Genomic DNA, 19,304 nt, shown 5'->3' on the forward strand with positions numbered 1-19,304 from the left:
AATTATACTAGTCTATATATATATATATCAGACATAATTGTTTATTTTGTTAATTTCAGAGTTTGTTTTGCAAAAGTGTAATTCATCCCTAGAAGCGTACAGTTTATGGACAGGGACCCACAGTTAAAAGAGACATCATAGCACCTACAAAATTCAGTAGAATACAATTAATTCCCAAACTTACCCACCCGATACCCATTTACAATTCCATACCAACCTACCAACAGGTTGACATTCATAAAGAAGGAATCTTTAAATCCACCAAATCACTCCCGATATCCTATTTTTCAAATGTTATTAAAAAGTGGCATCTTGAAGATTTGCGATCATCTCATCATACATACAGAGGTCAGGACTAGAACTATCCGACTAACGTGAAATCCTCCGCCATGTGGGGTGTGCTGAATATACGCAGGAACACATTTCGCTTAAAACGCTTTTTGAAAATGTTTAAAAAATGTGATTCTTTATAAGGCTACCAATCTCCTTCTAGAACACCAGACCTCTACAGATTGTCCTACAGCTTGTACACTTTAGATGAGGATGTTTCCCTCTTAATAAAAGTTTACTTCTAGTGTTGTATCTGGTGTTATAGGTCACTGAAGCGTTCGGGAGATACAACTGTTTATCATCTCAGAAATATTTCTAAAGTGAATTTGCTGTCAAAATTGCATATGGAAATGATCATTCACTCTTTCGTTTCCTCTCGTATCGACTATTGCAATTCTCTCTTCAACAAGTCAACGCTAAAGAGACTTCGGACTGTACACAATGCAGCTGCCAGACTTTAGACCCCCATTGTATCCAATCTTCATTGGCTTCCAGTCAAATTCCATATTCAATCAATCGATGTATATCTATATAGCCCTAAATCACGAGTGTCTCAAAGGGCCGCACAAACCACAACGACATCCTCGGTTCAGATCCTACATCAGGGCAAGGAAAAACTCAACCCAATGAGACAATGCGAAACCTTGAAGAGGACCGCAGATGCAATGGATGTCGAGTGGATCTAGCATAATATTGTGAGAGTCCAGTCCATAGTAGATCTAACATAATAGTGAGAGTCCAGTCCATAGTGGGGCCCACAGGAGACCATCCCGAGTGGAGACAGGTCAGCAGCGCAGATATGTCCCCAACCGATGCACAGGCGAGCGGTCCACACCGGGTCCCGACTTTGGACAGCCAGCACTTCATCCATGGCCACCGAACCTGTGCCCCCGCCTCTCCACGAGGGAGAGGGGGGCAGAGCAGAGCAGAAAAGAAACAGCAGATCAACTGGTCTGAAAGGAGGGTCTATTTAAAGGCTAGAGTTTACAAATGAGTTTTAAGATGAGACTTAAATGCTTCGACTGGGGTAGCCTCTCTAACTGTTACTGGGAGAACATTCCAGAGTACTGGACCCCCAATAGAAAACAGGGTCTTCTAAAGATCCCCAAAACTTGTTCTGAAACCCATGGAGACCAGGCTGTAGCTCCCAGACTCAGGAACAACTTGCACCAGTCCCTCCGTGATCTTGACTGTGTTGACACTTTTAAGAAACGTTTGAAAACATATCTTTTTAGTGAAGCTTTTAGTTAATGCACCTTTAAACTATCATTTATAATCCACTTTGTATCCTTTTTATGTTGCTGCTCTTGTTTTAGTTGAATTGTTGTCTTACTTCAACATTGTTTGGTACATCTGACAAAAGCGCTCTATAAATAAAATGTACTTACTTACTAACTGCCGCCTTCAATCAATCGAGATACTTGACATTACTCTCAACCCCAAGGATGCATTTCACCCGTTTCCAGGTGAGAACTATGCCTTTTAGATTTGGTGGTGCTGAGTAGGCGTGTGGCTCCGAACACGGGTCAAGGCTGTGATTCTGCTTGGCATAACGGTTTCTTAAAATTGCAAGTACGACTATCGCTCAATTTTCCCAAACCTAAAAGTGTTCATTAATTTCAAAGGCTGCGGGAGGAAGTTGCTCGGTCAACCATGTGGTTTTTCACAGCCTGACACCTTCTTTTTGCACAGTGAAACAGAAACTAAACAGGATTTCCCCTCCTTGGTTAATTAGCTGTCGGCCCACAAACACACTCTCCCACTCCAAGCTTTGCTGTCCGCTTCATTTCATCCCACATTATGGATCACCTGGAAGTTAAAGCAGAAAATAACTGTAGATGCACCTCTTCCTCATTTGTTCTCACTCAATATCACCCTCCACCGCAGAGAAACCCAAACAGTTTTAATTAGACATTTGAGATGCGAAGATCAGTTCGCAGCCGAGCGTTCAGCGACTGGAATGAGGATCATCATCTCCAAATATGAGGCGATAGTTCTCAGCAGGAAACCGATGGTTTGTACAGTCTGGGTAGAGAACAAGCCTCTGTCTCAGGAGGAGGGATTTAAGTATCTCGGGGTCTTGTTCACAAGTGAGGGAAAGATAGAGAAGGAAATCAGCCGTAGAATCGGAGCAGCTGGGGCAGTATTGCAGTCTCTCTGCCGCACTGTTGTGACCAAACGAGAGCTGAGCCAGAAGGCAAATCTTTCAGTCTACCGAGCTATCTACATTCCTACTCTCACCTATGGTCATGAAGTGTGGGTCACGACCGAAAGAATAAGATCGTGGATACAAGCGGCCGAAATGAGTTTCCTCAGAAGGGTGGCTGGCATCTTCCTTAGAGATAGGGTGAGGAGTTCAGTCACCCGAGAGATTCAAAGTAGAGCCGCTGCTCCTTTGCTTGGAAAGGATCCAGCTTAGGTGGTTCGGGCATCTCGTGCGGATGTCTCACGACCGTGGCCCTAGGGACGTCCTTGTGTATTTGGAGTCTGCATAGTCTGGATCGGTTCGCAGCCGAGTGTTCAGCGGCTGGAATGAGGATCAGCATCTCCAAATCTGAGGACATGGTTCTCAGCAGGAAACCGATGGTTTGTACAGTCCAGGTGGAGAACAAGCCTCTGTCCCAGGTGGAGGAGTTTAAGTATTTCGGGGTCTTGTTCACGAGTGACGAAAAGAGAGAGAAGGAAATCAGCCGGCGGAACGGAGCAGCTGGGGCAGTATTGCAGTCTCTCTGCCGCACTGTTGTGACCAAACGAGAGCCGAGCCAGAAGGCAAATCTCTCGATCTACCGAGCTATCTACATTCCTACTCTCACCTATGGTCATGAAGTGTGGGTCATGATCGAAAGTATAAAATCGCTGATACAAGCGGCCACAATGAGTTTCATCGGAAGGGTGGCAGGCATCTCCCTTAGAGATAGGGTGAGAAGTTCAGTCACCCGACAGGGACTCTGAGTAGAGCCGCTGCTCCTTCGCTTGGAAAGGAACCAGCTTAGGTGGTTCGGGCATCACGCGTAGATGCCTCACGAGCGTCTCCCTAGGGAGGTCCTCGTTGCACGTCCCACTGGGAGGAAACTCTGCGGCAGGCCAAGGACCAGATGGGGGGGATTACATCTCTTTTCTGGCCTGGGAACGCTTCGGGATCCCCCAGGAGGAAGTTGCTAATTGTTAGTTGAGGAAAGTTTTGGGGTCTCTGCTGGAGCGGTTGTCCCAGCGACCCAATTCCGGATAAGCGGTTGAAGATGGATGGATGGATGGATGGAGCAAAGCCTTGTCAACAATCTACTGCACAATAAGTTCCATCCACCATTAGTCATCAGTAGGAATACATATCGTTATGATTTTATCGGCACAATACCCTTATCGATACCGGTATTTGTCGGTCCCATATGTAATTAGTGGAAAAAATAATGTGAAAAAAGATGTTTCTATTCATTGCAATGAACTGAAAATAATATTTATACCTGGCATGCATGTGCAGAGAACACACCTTTTACATGATGTATCAAAAGTATATCCTAAATGAATACAGTCAATAAGCATTTACGCATGTAACAAAAGGAATTATTTGTGTTTATTTGAGTGACGGACCGGAAACCATATTGAGTGTTGACAGATACCTGGCTATCTTGCTTCAAAGCAACTTAATGGATTTTAATATTACATCAATATTTCACTTTTTGAGTTGATTAATATTGGGATGTGGATTAATGGATCCCTAGGATGGTTGATTAAACACGGTTCTGACTGGTCGTGAGTAAAGTGCGTTCCAACTTTTGAGGAGGAAATATTGTCGTTACACACTATTGTGTGGTGTTGCTTCCTTATTTGTCATTATTCCCAGCTGATTTTAATGTGTAGCAGTGGCAACTGAACTGAATTTGAGAGCAATTCATAATACAGATAGCTGTGTCGTTAGTCCAGAATCTTTCCGGTCCTCATGGACTGACCTAATTAGGAACAGGTTCCAATAAATACCAGTACTCAGAATACATGTCTCGTCTTCAGGACCTATTATTTCACGTTTTTCTTGCTGGGTTCAGTTTAAAGAAACTCTGGTCATGCTTACTGGAGATTTTCCCGGCAATAAGGGAAATTGTGGTTGCTCTGTTTTGAAATGACCAACTGGCTACTGAGGTGCAACTGTAGTATTTATATTTGTTGTGAAGGCCTGACTTCACTGGCTTGAGGATATTAGGTTGACGATAGTGTCGCACATCTTCCACCTTTTGGCATCAAAGTACAGTAAATGTGTTTTCATATTTTTTATATTACTACCAAAGTTTGACACTGAATGCAATTTACTGTTGAAATTTTGTCCGGATCATGGTCCACCTGGAGCTATTACGTCCAGATGACCGATATGTCTACTTTTCGCTCCTGAAAATTAATCTGGCAGTCATTTTTCATCTGAACTAGGTTTTGAGTAACAGGCAAATGTTGTTATTGCAGACTTTTGTGTGGTGTTGCTTCCTTATTTGTCATTATCCAAAGCTAAATTTAATGTGTAGCAGTGGCAGCCGAACTGAATGTGAGAGTGTGTCATTATTACGTCGGTCAGCTGGAACAAAACTACAGATTCTCAGGTTTGTCCCTGACAGTTTGGTTTTGTTTTAGTTTTTCCTCTCTGTTTAGTTCCTGTCAGCACTCTTATTTTGGTTCTGTTTTCTGTTTGTCTCCCTGACTGCTGTGTGCCCTCAACTGTGGCTGGTTAGCACCTGCCCACACCTGGTGTCAATCAGCCAGGCTGTTTAGACCTGCTTTCTCCTCCAGTCAGTGCTGGATTATTGTCACTAATACCTGTCGATGTCATTTTTACTTTTCTTTCCTACTGGTCGTGTCGATGTCTGTGTAGCTTACTGTCTTTTGGTTCCCTGCTTCCAGTTTGTTTGTTCCTAGTTCCTATTGGCTGGATCCCTGTTCCCTGTTTCCAGTCTGTCCTCCCAGTTTCTGGTTTGTGTTTCTCCTTTATTTTTATACTTTTGGACATTAAGTTATGTTTTCTTGCAAAATGCCTGCCACCTTCTCTGCATCTTGGGGTTCGTCACAAACTCAACCTGACACAGATGGCAGTATCATTAGTCTAGAGCAGGGGTCACCAACGCGGTGCCCGTAAGGACCAGATGAGTCGCCCGCTGGCCTGTTCTAAAAATAGCTCAAAAAGCAGCACTTACCAGTGAGTTGCCTCTATTTTTTCCTTTTTATTTATTTACTAGCAAGCTGGTCTCACTTTGCTCGACATTTTTAATTCTAAGAGAGACCAAACTCAAATAGAATTTGAAGAAAATATTTTAAAGACTTGGTCTTCACTTGTTTAAATAAATTCATGTATTTTTTTTACTTTGCTTCTTATAACTTTCAGAAAGACAATTTTAGAGAAAAAAAATACAACCTTAAAAATTTTTTTAGGATTTTTAAACACATATACCTTTTTACCTTTTAGATTCCTTCCTCTTCTTTCCTGACAATTTAAATCAATGTTCAAGTATTTTTTTTTTTATTATTGTAAAGAATAATAAATACATTTTAATTTAATTCTTCATTTTAGCTTCTGTTTTTTCGACAAAGAATATTTGTGAAATATTTTTTCAAACTTATTATGATTAAAATTCAAAAAAAATATTCTGGCATATCTCGAAAATCTGTAGAATCAAATTCAAATCTTATTTCAAATTATTCTGAATTTCTTTTAAATTTTTTGTTCTGAAAAATGTAGAAGAAATAAGGATTTGTCTTTGTTAGAAATATACCTTGGTCCAATTTGTTATGTATTCTAACAAAGTGCAAATTGGATTTTAACCTATTGAAAACATGTCATCAAAATTCTAAAATTAATCTTAACCAGGAAAAATTACTAATGATGTTCCATAAATTATTTTTTAATTTTTTTCAAAAAGATTCAAATTAGCTAGTTTTTTCATTCTTTTTTTTCGGTTGAATTTTGAATTTTAAAGAGTCGAAATTGAAGATAAACTATGTTTCAAAATTTTATTTTCATTTTTTTGGTGTTTTTTTCTCTTTTAAACCGTTCAATTAAGTGTTTTTTTCATCATTTATTCTCTACAAAAACCTTCCGTAAAAGGGAAAAAAATGTATGACGGAATGACAGACAGAAATACCCATTTTTTTTATACATATATAGATTTATTTATTAAAGGTAAATTGAGCAAATTGGCTATTTCTGGCAATTTATTTAAGTGTGTATCAAACTGGTAGTCCTTGGCATTAATCAGTACCCGAGAAGTAGCTCTTGCTTTCAAAAAGGTTGGTGACCCCTGGTCTAGAGTCTTCACGGTCCTCATGGACTGACCTAATTAGGAACCGGTACTAAAAAAATACAGGTAGTCTGTATACATGTCTTGTCTTCAGGACCTAGGATTTCACGTTTTTCACGCTCAGTTCAGTTAAAAGAAACTCCGGTCATGCTTACCGGAGATTTTCCCGGCAATAAATGCAATAGTGGTTGCTCTGTTCTGAAATGACCAACTGGCTACTGAAGTGCAACCGTGGTATTTTATATTTGTTGTGAACGCCTGACTTTACTGGATTGAGGATATTAGGTTGACGTAAAATTCTTGAGAAATTATTTGTATATAGACTTGATAAGTTCATTGACAAACATGAGCTATTGAATGACCATCAGTATGGGTTCAGGAGTAATCCATCTACATCTCTAGCAGTGATGGACTTTGTCGAAAACATAGCGACAGCTATAGAAAAAAATCAACACACCGATCATTCCTTACTTCTGCAAAAATAGGAAACTATGGCATAAGAGGTGTTTCACATCGGTGGTTACGTAGTTTTTTAAGTAACAGATCTCAATATGTGGAAATTAATAAGACTAAATCACAGCTAAGAAGAGTAACTTGTGGGGTTCCACAAGGCTCTGTATTGGGACCATAGTTATTTATACTTTACCTAAATGATATTTGTTCAGTATCTAATAAATTAAAATGTATTATGTTTACAGACGATTCAAAGGTGTATTGTTCAGGAGAAGACTTGAAGGAAGTGTTGAGGATAATAGAGGTTGAGTTAATTCAGCTAAAAAAATGGTTTGATATTAATAAGTTATCATTAAATGATAAGAAAACCAAATTTATGGTGTTTAGTGGTGCAAAAACAAATTGTGAAGCAAAATTAAGATTAAATCAAGTTGAAATTGATAGAGTATATGAAGCTAAATTCTTGGGAATAATAATTGATCATAAAATGTGTTGTAAATCACATATTTAATATATGAATGGAAAAATATCCAAATCTATTGCTATTCTTTATGAAGTAAGACACATGCTGAATAAGAAATGCTTGCATATGTTGTATTATTCTTTTATTTTTCCATATGTAACATATTGTGTTGAATTTGGGGAAATGTTTATAAAACAAACATAGAGCCAATAATAAAACTTCAAAAACGTGTCATTAGAATAATACGCAAAGTATGCTACTATGAACATACCAATCCTTTATTTATGAGTTCAAATGTATTACAATTTTCAGACATTGTGTTTTTAAAAACAATGAAAATTATGTTTCAAGTAAAGAACAACAGCCTTCCAGCTTGTTTTCTTGGGCTATTTCATTTAAGAGGAGGAAAACTATAATTTGTGAGGGATATTATTTCAAATATATATATATACATATAGAATTAATAATGCAATCCAGAGCCAAAAAAACACGTTGACATCCATCATCTATTTTCTACTGCTTGTCCCTTTCATATTTATAGTAAAGATTTGTAAATGTAAATTTTATGACTGTAAAATCGACAGTCTATTTAAAAAAAAAAAAATATATATATATATATATATATATATGTATATATATATATATATATATAATTAATAATGCAATCCAGAGCCATAACTGCCATGTGGCCCTCAATGGAAACCCCTTTGACTTCCATCCATGCATCAATCCATTTTCTACCGCTTGTCCCTTTTGTATTTACAGTAAACTTTTGTAAATGTAAATTTTATGACTGCAAAATTGACAGTTAATTTAAAAATATATACATATATATAATTAATAATGCAATCGGGAGCCATACCTGCATGTGGCCCTGAATGAAAACCACTTTGACATCCATCCACTTATCCATTTTCTACTGCTTGTCCCTTTCGTATTTACAGTAACATTTTGTAATGTTATGAATGTAAAATCGACAGTCTATTTAAAAAATATATATATATATAATTAATAATGCAATCCAGAGCCATAACTGCCAAGTGTCCCTCAATGAGAACCACTTTGACATCCATCCATCCATTTTCTACCACTTGTCCCTTTCGTATTTACAGTAACATTTTGTAAATGTAATTTTTATAACTGCAAAATTGACAAGTTAATTTAAAAAAATATATATGTATAATTAATAATGCAATCCAGATCCATAACTGCCATGTGGCTTTCAATGAAAACCACTTTGACATCCATCTTCTCATCCTTTTTCTACTGCTTGTCCCTTTTGTATTTACAGTAAAATTTTGTAAATGTAAATTTTATGACTGTAAAATTGAATCTATTTAAAAAAAATATATATAATTAATAATGCAATCCAGAGCCATTCCTGCCATGTAGCCCTCAAGGAAAACCACTTTGACATCCATCCATCTATTTCCTACCGCTTGTCCCTTTCGTATTTACATTAAAATTTTGTAAATTTAAATTTTCTCACTATAAAATGGACTGTCTGATTAAAACAATGTGACCGTCTCTTGCCATCGTTGTGCGGGCTCAATGGACCACCCAGGAAGGACATGTTTTTTAGCAGCAAGCTTTAGTGTGAGTCGGATCGCTTTTCAGCTGCTCCTTTCCACTGATTGCTCACGGTCCGCTCTTTTAGCCGCGTCGTCATCGTCCTCTTCTATGGCTCGCTCTCTGTCGCTCTTGCTCTTCATCTGCTCCTGCGGGCTCTCCAACTCCTTCTGCCACGATCCCTCCTCCTTCTCCCCTTTTATACATTGTCAGAAGAAATGTTAATAGTTTCCTGGTGTGTGAGCCACGCACCTGAATTTGTCAGCCCCTTGGCTCTGCCTCGCCACAAACAATTTATATAATTAGTAATGCAATCCTGAGCCATAACTGCCACGTGGCCCTCAATGAAAACCACTTTGACATCCCTAGTGCCATCATTTGATACCTTTTGTCGCACGTGACGTCACGGCCAGTTGCAGAGTACCGATTCAAATGTCAAAGGTATCATCCCGTCAGGTCTGCCAAAGCGTTTCCATACAGCCTCTTCTCGTCCCTTGCCGTGTCCGCAACAGGAAATCCTCCACGACGTCTCCTTGCACGACGCACACACGCGAGCGGTCGGCACTAATCACACCTTCCAAACCGAGTAGGAAAACAAAGAAAAATGCAGAAAGCTAATTCGAATTTGGGCCGGGACCAAAACCTCGAGTGTGGAGGCGGGATGACTTTCAAAACTTGAAGTAAAGCGAAATGTACGAGCTGCTGACTTCTCTGATGAGGCGACTAATAAGGACAAGATGTTGCTTTAATTGAGATCATGTGATCACGCTCCTACCAGCAGCTTTGATTTACTGCTTTGCTGAATGGATGACACGCTGGATGGAACGGCTCCTCCAAAAGTACACGAGGAATAAAAAAATGAACTGGAGGTTCGGGATGTCTGTTGTTTTTTAACGTGACTCCTGCTTCTTAAAGGCCTACTGAAATGAGATGTTCTTATTTAAACGGGGATAGCAGGTCCATTCTATGTGTCATACTTCATCATTTCCAAATATTGCCATGTTTTTGATGAAAGGATTTAGTAAAGAACATCGACAATAAAGTTCACAACTTTTGGTTGCAAATAAAAGAGCCTTGCCTGTACCGGAAGTAGCAGACAATGTGCGCGTGACGTCACGGGTTGTGGAGCTCCTCACATCTGAACATTGTTTACAATCATGGCCACCAGCAGCCAGAGCGATTCGGACAGAGAAAGCGCCGATTTCCTCATTAATTTGAGCGAGGGTGAAAGATTCTTGGATGAGGAAAGTGAGAGTGAAGGACAAAAAAGAAAATAAGAGACTATACAGGGGGAGCAATTCAGATGTTCCATCCATCCATTTTCTACCGCTTATTCCCTTTCTGGGGTCGCGGGGGGCGCTATCTGTGTTGGCCCTGCGATGAGGCGATTCAGATGTTATTAGACACATTTACTAGGATAATTCTGGAAACTCCCTTATCTGCTTATTGTGTTACTAGTGTTTTAGTGAGATTATATGGTGGTACCTGTACAACCTGAAGGTCGGCCCCGCACAGTCGACGCGTGGTGGCGATGCCCATCTCTGCCCTTCGCAAGGGACCTTCTTCGAAACCTGATATTTCGAAATGATCGCTGCATAATACACTGTACTTTGTGTGTGTGGTCCAATCCAATAGCAATAATGTGCGGCAAGAAAGTGGCGTAAATGATGTGGCGGGTCAAATCTGGCCCCCGGGCCTTGAGTTTGATACCTTTGTGAGTAGACCAGGGGTGTCCAAACATTTTCCACTGAGGGCCACACAGAAATATTAAGGCATGCAGGGGCTATTTTGAAATGTTTCATTTTCAAACCATAACAAAATATTTGGATTATATTTTTTACCTTTAGGGCTCCCGGGGGCCATAAAGGGTCTAAGTCACTAAAATGTTAAAAACAAGTCAAATTATTATGTTTTTTAATTATTTAACGCTTACAGTAAATCTGTACAATATATAAACTTTGGGTTGGTTTTAATGCCTTTTTTGTCAAAGACAAATTTGTTGTTTTATAATAAAAGTGAAATATGCAGTATTTCCCCCACTGCCCAAAACATTCAGAAAGCAATGTTTGATGTGAAGTAATTACAGCCTTAAAAATATCAATAATGCAGGACACTATTGATTTTAATTGATTAATCTTTTTGAGTAATCTCAGTGAAAAGATCAATTAAAAAAGGTGCCCCACTCATAAAGTGATACATTTTTTTTAACTTAAGTTACAAGATCAACTTTAGATATATCTGTCGATTTTACGTTTGAACTTTGATTTTGTTTGTTTTTTATGCTCTTTCTTCAAAGAAAACAATGTTGGGGCGGCAAAGCTCGGTTGGTAGAGTGGCTGTGCCAGCAACTTGAGGGTTGCAGGTTCGATTCCCGCTTGTGCCATCCTAGTTACTGCTGTTGTGTCCTTGGGCAAGACACTTTACCCACCTGCTCCCGGTGCCACCTACACTGCTTTAAATGTAACTTAGATATTGGGTTTCACTATGTAAAGCGCTTTGAGTCACATGAGAAAAAGCGCTATATAAATATAATTCACAATGTTTTGTATGGCAACCACACATTATATGCAATATTTTCCACATTAAACATTTTCAAGTGAAATATTTAAAATAATTGGAGCCTTGAATAGGTCAATAATTCAATTATTAGTGCTAGATAGATTTTTATTTATTTTTTCTGGCGCAATGGCAAAAAAAAATAAAAAAATATTATAGACAAAAGAAAAACAACAGCCAAGTTTTTCTAGTTAGATGTCATCTCATTCCACTTTTTTAAATGTTTTATTTACATTTTTGAAATAGCATTTCCAGAATGTGTGGCGGGCCGGTAAGCAATTAGCTGTGGGCCACAAAAGGCCCCCGGGCCGCACTTTGGATACCCATGAAGTAGACCATATCCTGCTATGTTTACCTCTTTTGTAAATGATTTGACTAAAATACAAGGACATTTGAAGAAGTAAACATGCTCCAGGACTGTCTATCGGAGATTTTAGATTCAAGCTGATATATAATTATTATTTGTGTTTTTTTTGGCTGATATTGATATTAATATCAATATCACTGTAGGAGCAGGACACCTGTAGTTTGGAAGCAGGAAGCAGGCAGCCTCTCAGCATCTACTTAACTGTGACGTACAGCAGCTTGGGTTGACTTTAGCACATTAAAGTCACCCCAAACTAAAGATGTAGTGTGTCTTAACCATTTTTGACCCTATCGAGGTTCCGTAGTTTGTGTCCAAACATGCAGAGGTGAGGCAAACTAGCTGGAGGCAGCATTAGTTTGTTCTGTGGTATGTTGTAAACAATACAGAGCAGGAAGAGAAGTTTTTCCTCAAACCCTAAAATCAATGAAGTTGGCACAATGTGTAAATGGTAAATGATAACAGAATACAATGATTTACAAATTATTTTCAACTTATTTTAAATTGAATAAACTGCAAAGACAAGATATTTAATGTTTGAACTAAGAAACATATATTTTTTTTGCAAATAATCATTCACTTAGAATTTAATGGCAGCGAATAAGTTGGCACAGGGGCATTTTTACCACTGTGTTACATGGCCTTTCCTTTTAACAACACTCAGTAAACGTTTGGGAACGGAGGAGACACATTTTTGAAGCTTTTCAGGTGGAATTATTTCCCATTCTTGCTTGATATACAGCTTGAGTTGTTTGCAGTCTGGGGTCTCCGTTGTGGTATTTTAGGCTTTTAGTACCCGCACTCTATTACTACGAAGCATGGCTCATAAACACATGGCTTGGCATGGTCTCGCCGAAATAAGCAGGGGCGTCCATGATAACATTGCTTGGATGACAACATATGTTGTTCCAAAAGCTGTATGTACCTTTCAGCTTTAATGGTGCCTTCACCGATGTGTAAGTTACCCATGCCTTGGGCACTAATACACCCCCATACCATCACACATGTGTAAGTTACCCATGCCTTGGGCACTAATACACCCCCATACCATCACACATGTGTAAGTTACCCATGCCTTGGGCACTAATACACCCCCATACCATCACACATGTGTAAGTTACCCATGCCTTGGGCACTAATACACCCCCATACCATCACAGATGTGTAAGTTACCCATGCCTTGGGCACTAATGCACCCCCGTACCATCACAGATGTGTAAGTTACCCATGCCTTGGGCACTAATGCACCCCCATACCATCACACATGTGTAAGTTACCCATGCCTTGGGCACTAATACACCCCCATACCATCACAGATGTGTAAGTTAGTCATGTCTTGGGCACTAATACACCCCCATACCATCACACATGTGTAAGTTACCCATGTCTTGGGCACTAATACACCCCCATACCATCACACATGTGTAAGTTACCCATGCCTTGGGCACTAAATGCACCCCCATACCATCACACATGTGTAAGTTACCCATGTCTTGGGCACTAATACACCCCCATACCATCACACATGTGTAAGTTACCCATGTTTTGGCCACTAATACACCCCCATACCATCACACATGTGTAAGTTACCCATATCTTGGGTACTAATACACCCCCATACCATCACACATGTGTAAGTTACCCATGTCTTGGGCACTAATACACCCCCATACCATCACACATGTGTAAGTTACCCATGTTTTGGCCACTAATACACCCCCATACCATCACACATGTGTAAGTTACCCATGCCTTGGGCACTAATGCACCCCCATACCATCACACATGTGTAAGTTACCCATGTCTTGGGCACTAATACACCCCCATACCATCACACATGTGTAAGTTACCCATGCCTTGAGCACTAATACACCCCCATACCATCACACATGTGTAATTTACCCATGCCTTGGGCACTAATACACCCCCATACCATCACACATGTGTAATTTACCCATGCCTTGGGCACTAATACACCCCCATACCATCACACATGTGTAAGTTACCCATGCCTTGGGCACTAATACACCCCCATACCATCACACATGTGTAAGTTACCCATGTCTTGTTCACTAATACACCCCCATACCATCACACATGTGTAATTTACCCATGCCTTGGGCACTAATACACCCCCATACCATCACACATGTGTAAGTTACCCATGTCTTGTTCACTAATACACCCCCATACCATCACACATGTGTAATTTACCCATGCCTTGGGCACTAATACACCCCCATACCATCACACATGTGTAAGTTACCCATGTCTTGTTCACTAATACACCCCCATACCATCACACATGTGTAATTTACCCATGCCTTGGGCACTAATACACCCCCATACCATCACACATGTGTAAGTTACCCATGCCTTGGGCACTATTACACCCCCATACCATCACACATGTGTAAGTTACCCATGTCTTGTTCACTAATACACCCCCATACCATCACACATGTGTAAGTTACCCATGTCTTGTTCACTAATACACCCCCATACCATCACACATGTGTAATTTACCCATGCCTTGGGCACTAATACACCCCCATACCATCACACATGTGTAAGTTACCCATGTCTTGTTCACTAATACACCCCCATACCATCACACATGTGTAATTTACCCATGCCTTGGGCACTAATACACCCCCATACCATCACACATGTGTAAGTTACCCATGCCTTGGGCACTAATACACCCCCATACCATCACACATGTGTAAGTTACCCATGTCTTGTTCACTAATACACCCCCATACCATCACACATGTGTAAGTTACCCATGCCTTGGGCACTATTACACCCCCATACCATCACACATGTGTAAGTTACCCATGCCTTGGGCACTAATACACCCCCATACCATCACACATGTGTAAGTTACCCATGTCTTGGGCACTAATACACCCCCATACCATCACACATGTGTAAGTTACCCATGTTTTGGCCACTAATACACCCCCATACCATCACACATGTGTAAGTTACCCATGTCTTGTTCACTAATACACCCCCATACCATCACACATGTGTAAGTTACCCATGTCTTGGGCACTAATACACCCCCATACCATCACACATGTGTAAGTTAGTCATGTCTTGTTCACTAATACACCCCCATACCATCACACATGTGTAAGTTACCCATGTCTTGGGCACTAATACACCCCCATACCATCACACATGTGTAAGTTAGTCATGTCTTGTTCACTAATACACCCCCATACCATCACACATGTGTAAGTTACCCATGCCTTGGGCACTAATACACCCCCATACCATCACACATGTGTAAGTTACCCATGCCTTGGGCACTAATACACCCCCATACCATCACACATGTGTAAGTTACCCATGCCTTGGGCACTAATACACCCCCATACCATCACACATGTGTAAGTTACCCATGCCTTGGGCACTAATACACCCCCATACCATCACACATGTGTAAGTTACCCATGCCTTGGGCACTAATACACCCCCATACCATCACACATGTGTAAGTTACCCATGTTTTGGGCACTAATACACCCCCATACCATCACACATGTGTAAGTTACCCATGCCTTGGGCACTAATACACCCCCATACCATCACACATGCCGGCTTTTCAACTTTGCGCCTATAGCAATCCGTGTTGAACTCTAACTTATAATAATAATAATTCACTTGTATACAATATCATGCCCTAATACCCTACTGTGCAATACTACACTTCCAGTGCAATACTGATTGTTATTTATTACTTGGGTACTCCTGTCTTGCTCTGTATATTGTACAGTATTTGTATTTTGTACTTCTATAGTGTTTTGTATATTGTACAGAATTGCTTACTATTTTTATTGGATTATTACCTCTTATGTCATTTATTTCACCCCATATTTGTTCCCACTACTGCACCTTAAGTTGGAGTCTTTCATCTCCTAATATGCAAATATAATGACAATAAAGTTCATTCTATTCTATGGTTCTTTTCCTCTTCGCAGACCTTTTGCGATTTAGGGCTATATAAATAAACATTGATTGATTGATTGAGGAGCAAGACCTCTACAAACGTCTAGCAGTAGGAACGTTAACTATCGTGTCTTTGCAGTCCATTCAATTGAATATACGTTGAAAAGGATTTGTCAAATCATTGTATTCTGTTTTTATTTACCATTTACACAACGTGACAACTTCACTGCTTTTGGGATTTGTAATTGTTTTTTTAATATTCCAAGTGTTATTCCCATTTTATTTTCGCCCTGGCATGTATTAATACATGTTGCAGGATGGAATAAAACGGACCAGATGGAGGAATAGAAGGAATTCCAATCAGGTCCACAGGATGCCCTCTGATCCCGCCATTAGGGTCACGCTGTGAATGCATAAAGAATAAACTTTTCCTTTCTCGTTCTCTCTAACCTACTTCTCTCTCTCTCCCCTCTCCCTCTCTTTCTCTCCACCCCCCCACACACACTCTCTCTCTCTCTCTCTCACTGGTGCATCCCTCGGTTCCTCCACAGGCTCTCTCTCGGGCTGGAGGAGGAGAAGAAGAAGAAGAAGGAGCATGGACTTAACCACGGGAGCCGCCGTGCTGTCGACGCGCTCAGATTTGTGATGCCTTTCCCCCCGGATGCGCCGTAGCTCCTCTCGCCTCTTTGTTTCCCATCGCCATGGCAACCATCGGGGAATTCGACCCGCTCAACACGAGAGTCCCGGCAACTAAAATAGAAGTTACCGTCTCGTGCCGGTAAGGTCAAGCGCGTGTCGTGTTTATCATTGCCGCTCCGTGTCGTTATACGGGGATTAACTTCTTTTTACGCTTGCAAAATGCATTTAAATGACTGACAGCTGGACTTGTTGGTAGTATGCAATAAATAAATAGGTGTATATATTTCATTATTATAGAGGAATTCTGGAAGTGGGTATTTATTGATAGTTTTTTTTTTTTTTAGAATATTCACCAGTGTCACGTTGGCTCGGAGGAATGCTCGCCGGTATCTTCTCGCTGGCCGATTTTTGGAAGGCGCCGGAGGCTTGTTGCGCCTGGTCCGGGTGTGCTAACTGTCTACTCCGGTGTAATGAATAATGAATGGCTGGTGTGCTGCCTGTGTAGTCGCCCCCCCTCTGATTCTCTCACACCCTCACACCCCCCCACCCACTCCAGATAGCCACGCATCTCTAGTGGTCGTCACCGCCTTTGAACTTGGGATGCGGTCTGCGAGCCAAAATGTTGGCCGAGTCAAATTGGAGCTTTTGAAATGTCCTAAATCAGGGGTCACCAATCTTTTTGAAACCAAGAGCTACTTCTTGGGTACTGATTAATGCAAAGGGCTACCAGTTTGATACACACTTCAATAAATTGCCAGAAATGGCCAATTTACTAAATTTTCCTTTAATAAATAAATCTATATATATATATATATATATATATATATAAATGGGTATTTATGTCTGTCATTCCGTCGTACATTTTTTTTCCTTTTACGGAAGGTTTTTGGTAGAGAATAAATGATGAAAAAAAACCACTTAACTGAACGGTTTAAAAGAGGAGAAAAAACGAAAAAATTAAAATTAAATTTTGAAACATAGTTTATATTAAATTTCGACTCTTTAAAATTCAAAATTCAACCGAAAAAAATAAAGAGAAAAACTAGATAATTAGAATCTTTTTGAAAAAAATTAAAGAAATAATTTATGGAACATCATTAGTCATTTTTCCTGATTAAGATTAGGTTTAGAATTTTGATTAAATGTTTTAAATAGATTAAAATCCAATCTGCACTTTTTTATAATATATAACAAATTGGACCAAACTATATTTCTAACAAAGACAAGTCATTATTTCTTCTAGATTTTCCAGAGCAATTTGTTTTTAATTCAAAAGACTTTGAAATAAGATTTCAATTTGATTCTACAGATTTTCCAGATTTGCCAGAATCATTTTTTTGAATTTTAATCATAAGTTTGTAGAAATATTTCACAAATATTCTTCGTTGAAAAAACAGAAGCTAAAATGAAGAATTAAATTAAATTGTATTTATTATTCTTTACGGTAAAAAAAATAAATGTACTCGAACATTGATTTAAATTTCCAAGAAAGAAGAGGAAGGAATTTAAAAGGTAAAAAGGTATATGTGTTTAAAAATCCTAAAATCATTTATAAGGTTGTATTTTTTTTCTAGAATTGTCTTTCTGAAAGTTATAAGAAGCAAAGTAAAAAAATAAATGAATGTATTTAAAAAAGTGAAGACTAAGTCTTTAAAATATTTTCTTGGATTTTCAAATTCTATTTTAGTTTTGTCTCTCTTAGAATTAAAAAGAGAGGTCGACAGGCAGATCGGCGCAGCGTCTTCAGTGACGCGGACGCTGTATCGATCCGTTGTGGTGAAGAAGGAGCTGAGCCGGAAGGCAAAGCTCTCAATTTACCGGTCGACCTACGTTCCCATCCTCACCTATGGTCATGAGCAGGGGTCCCCAAACTTTTTGACTCCGAGACCGCATCGTGTGTATATGTGTGTGTGTATATATATATATATATATATATATATATATATATATATATATATATATATATATATATATATATATAATCAGTGTTTCCCACAGGTCAGTTATCTATTTGTGGTGGTGTGGTCGGGCGGCGGGGATGACCAAGAAGAACGCGGATTTGGAATTTAATTACAACACTTTATGTACATATTTATATAATATTTACATATTTATATAATATGTAACTACAAGCTCCATTCACAGACAGAGTCCCATTGCTTTTATGAGCAGTCGAGCGAGTCAAAAGCCGGAAAAAATAAAAATAAAATAATATATATATTTTTTATTAATTTGTTTTATTATTATTATTATTATTATTTTTGTGGCGGCCGTAATTCTTTCGTGGCGGGTCGCCACAAATAAATGAATGTGTGGGAAACCCCGTGTACATATATATCCATATTTAAGAGTTATTTCTTTCTATAGTTATATTTGAAATAGTTAGTGTACTCTTTCTATTTTATAATCTCATGTCTATTATACACTGCAAGTTAACCTTGGCTTTAGGAATGTAAGGAGTAGCAATACTCCCTTTTTATCTCATCCTGTGCCCAGCTATGGAGGACATATGTCCTCCATTTCTCAGCTACAACCGGGTGGAAGGCGGGTACACCTTGGACAAGTCGCCACCGCATCACAGGGCCGACACAGATAGACAGACAACATTCACACACTAGGGACCATTTAGTGTTGCCAATCAACCTATCCCCAGGTGCATGTCTTTGGAGGTGGGACATGATTGTAAAATATGTCGATG

General features: G+C 39.4%; 1 protein-coding gene across 1 annotated transcript in view; it reads left to right on the forward strand.

Moving 5' to 3' along the window:
* LOC133555287 (copine-9-like) overlaps positions 1-19,304 on the forward strand; it is a 271,759-nt gene that overhangs the window by 29,687 nt on the left and 222,768 nt on the right. The window contains exon 4 of the mRNA XM_061904929.1: positions 16,519-16,745. Within this exon, the coding sequence (XP_061760913.1) occupies positions 16,669-16,745 (77 nt within the window). The 5' untranslated portion in view covers positions 16,519-16,668. The remainder of the gene's footprint in view (positions 1-16,518; positions 16,746-19,304) is intronic.

Source organism: Nerophis ophidion, linkage group LG06 (assembly GCF_033978795.1).
Source record: "Nerophis ophidion isolate RoL-2023_Sa linkage group LG06, RoL_Noph_v1.0, whole genome shotgun sequence".
NCBI classification, from domain to species: Eukaryota; Metazoa; Chordata; class Actinopteri; order Syngnathiformes; family Syngnathidae; genus Nerophis; species Nerophis ophidion.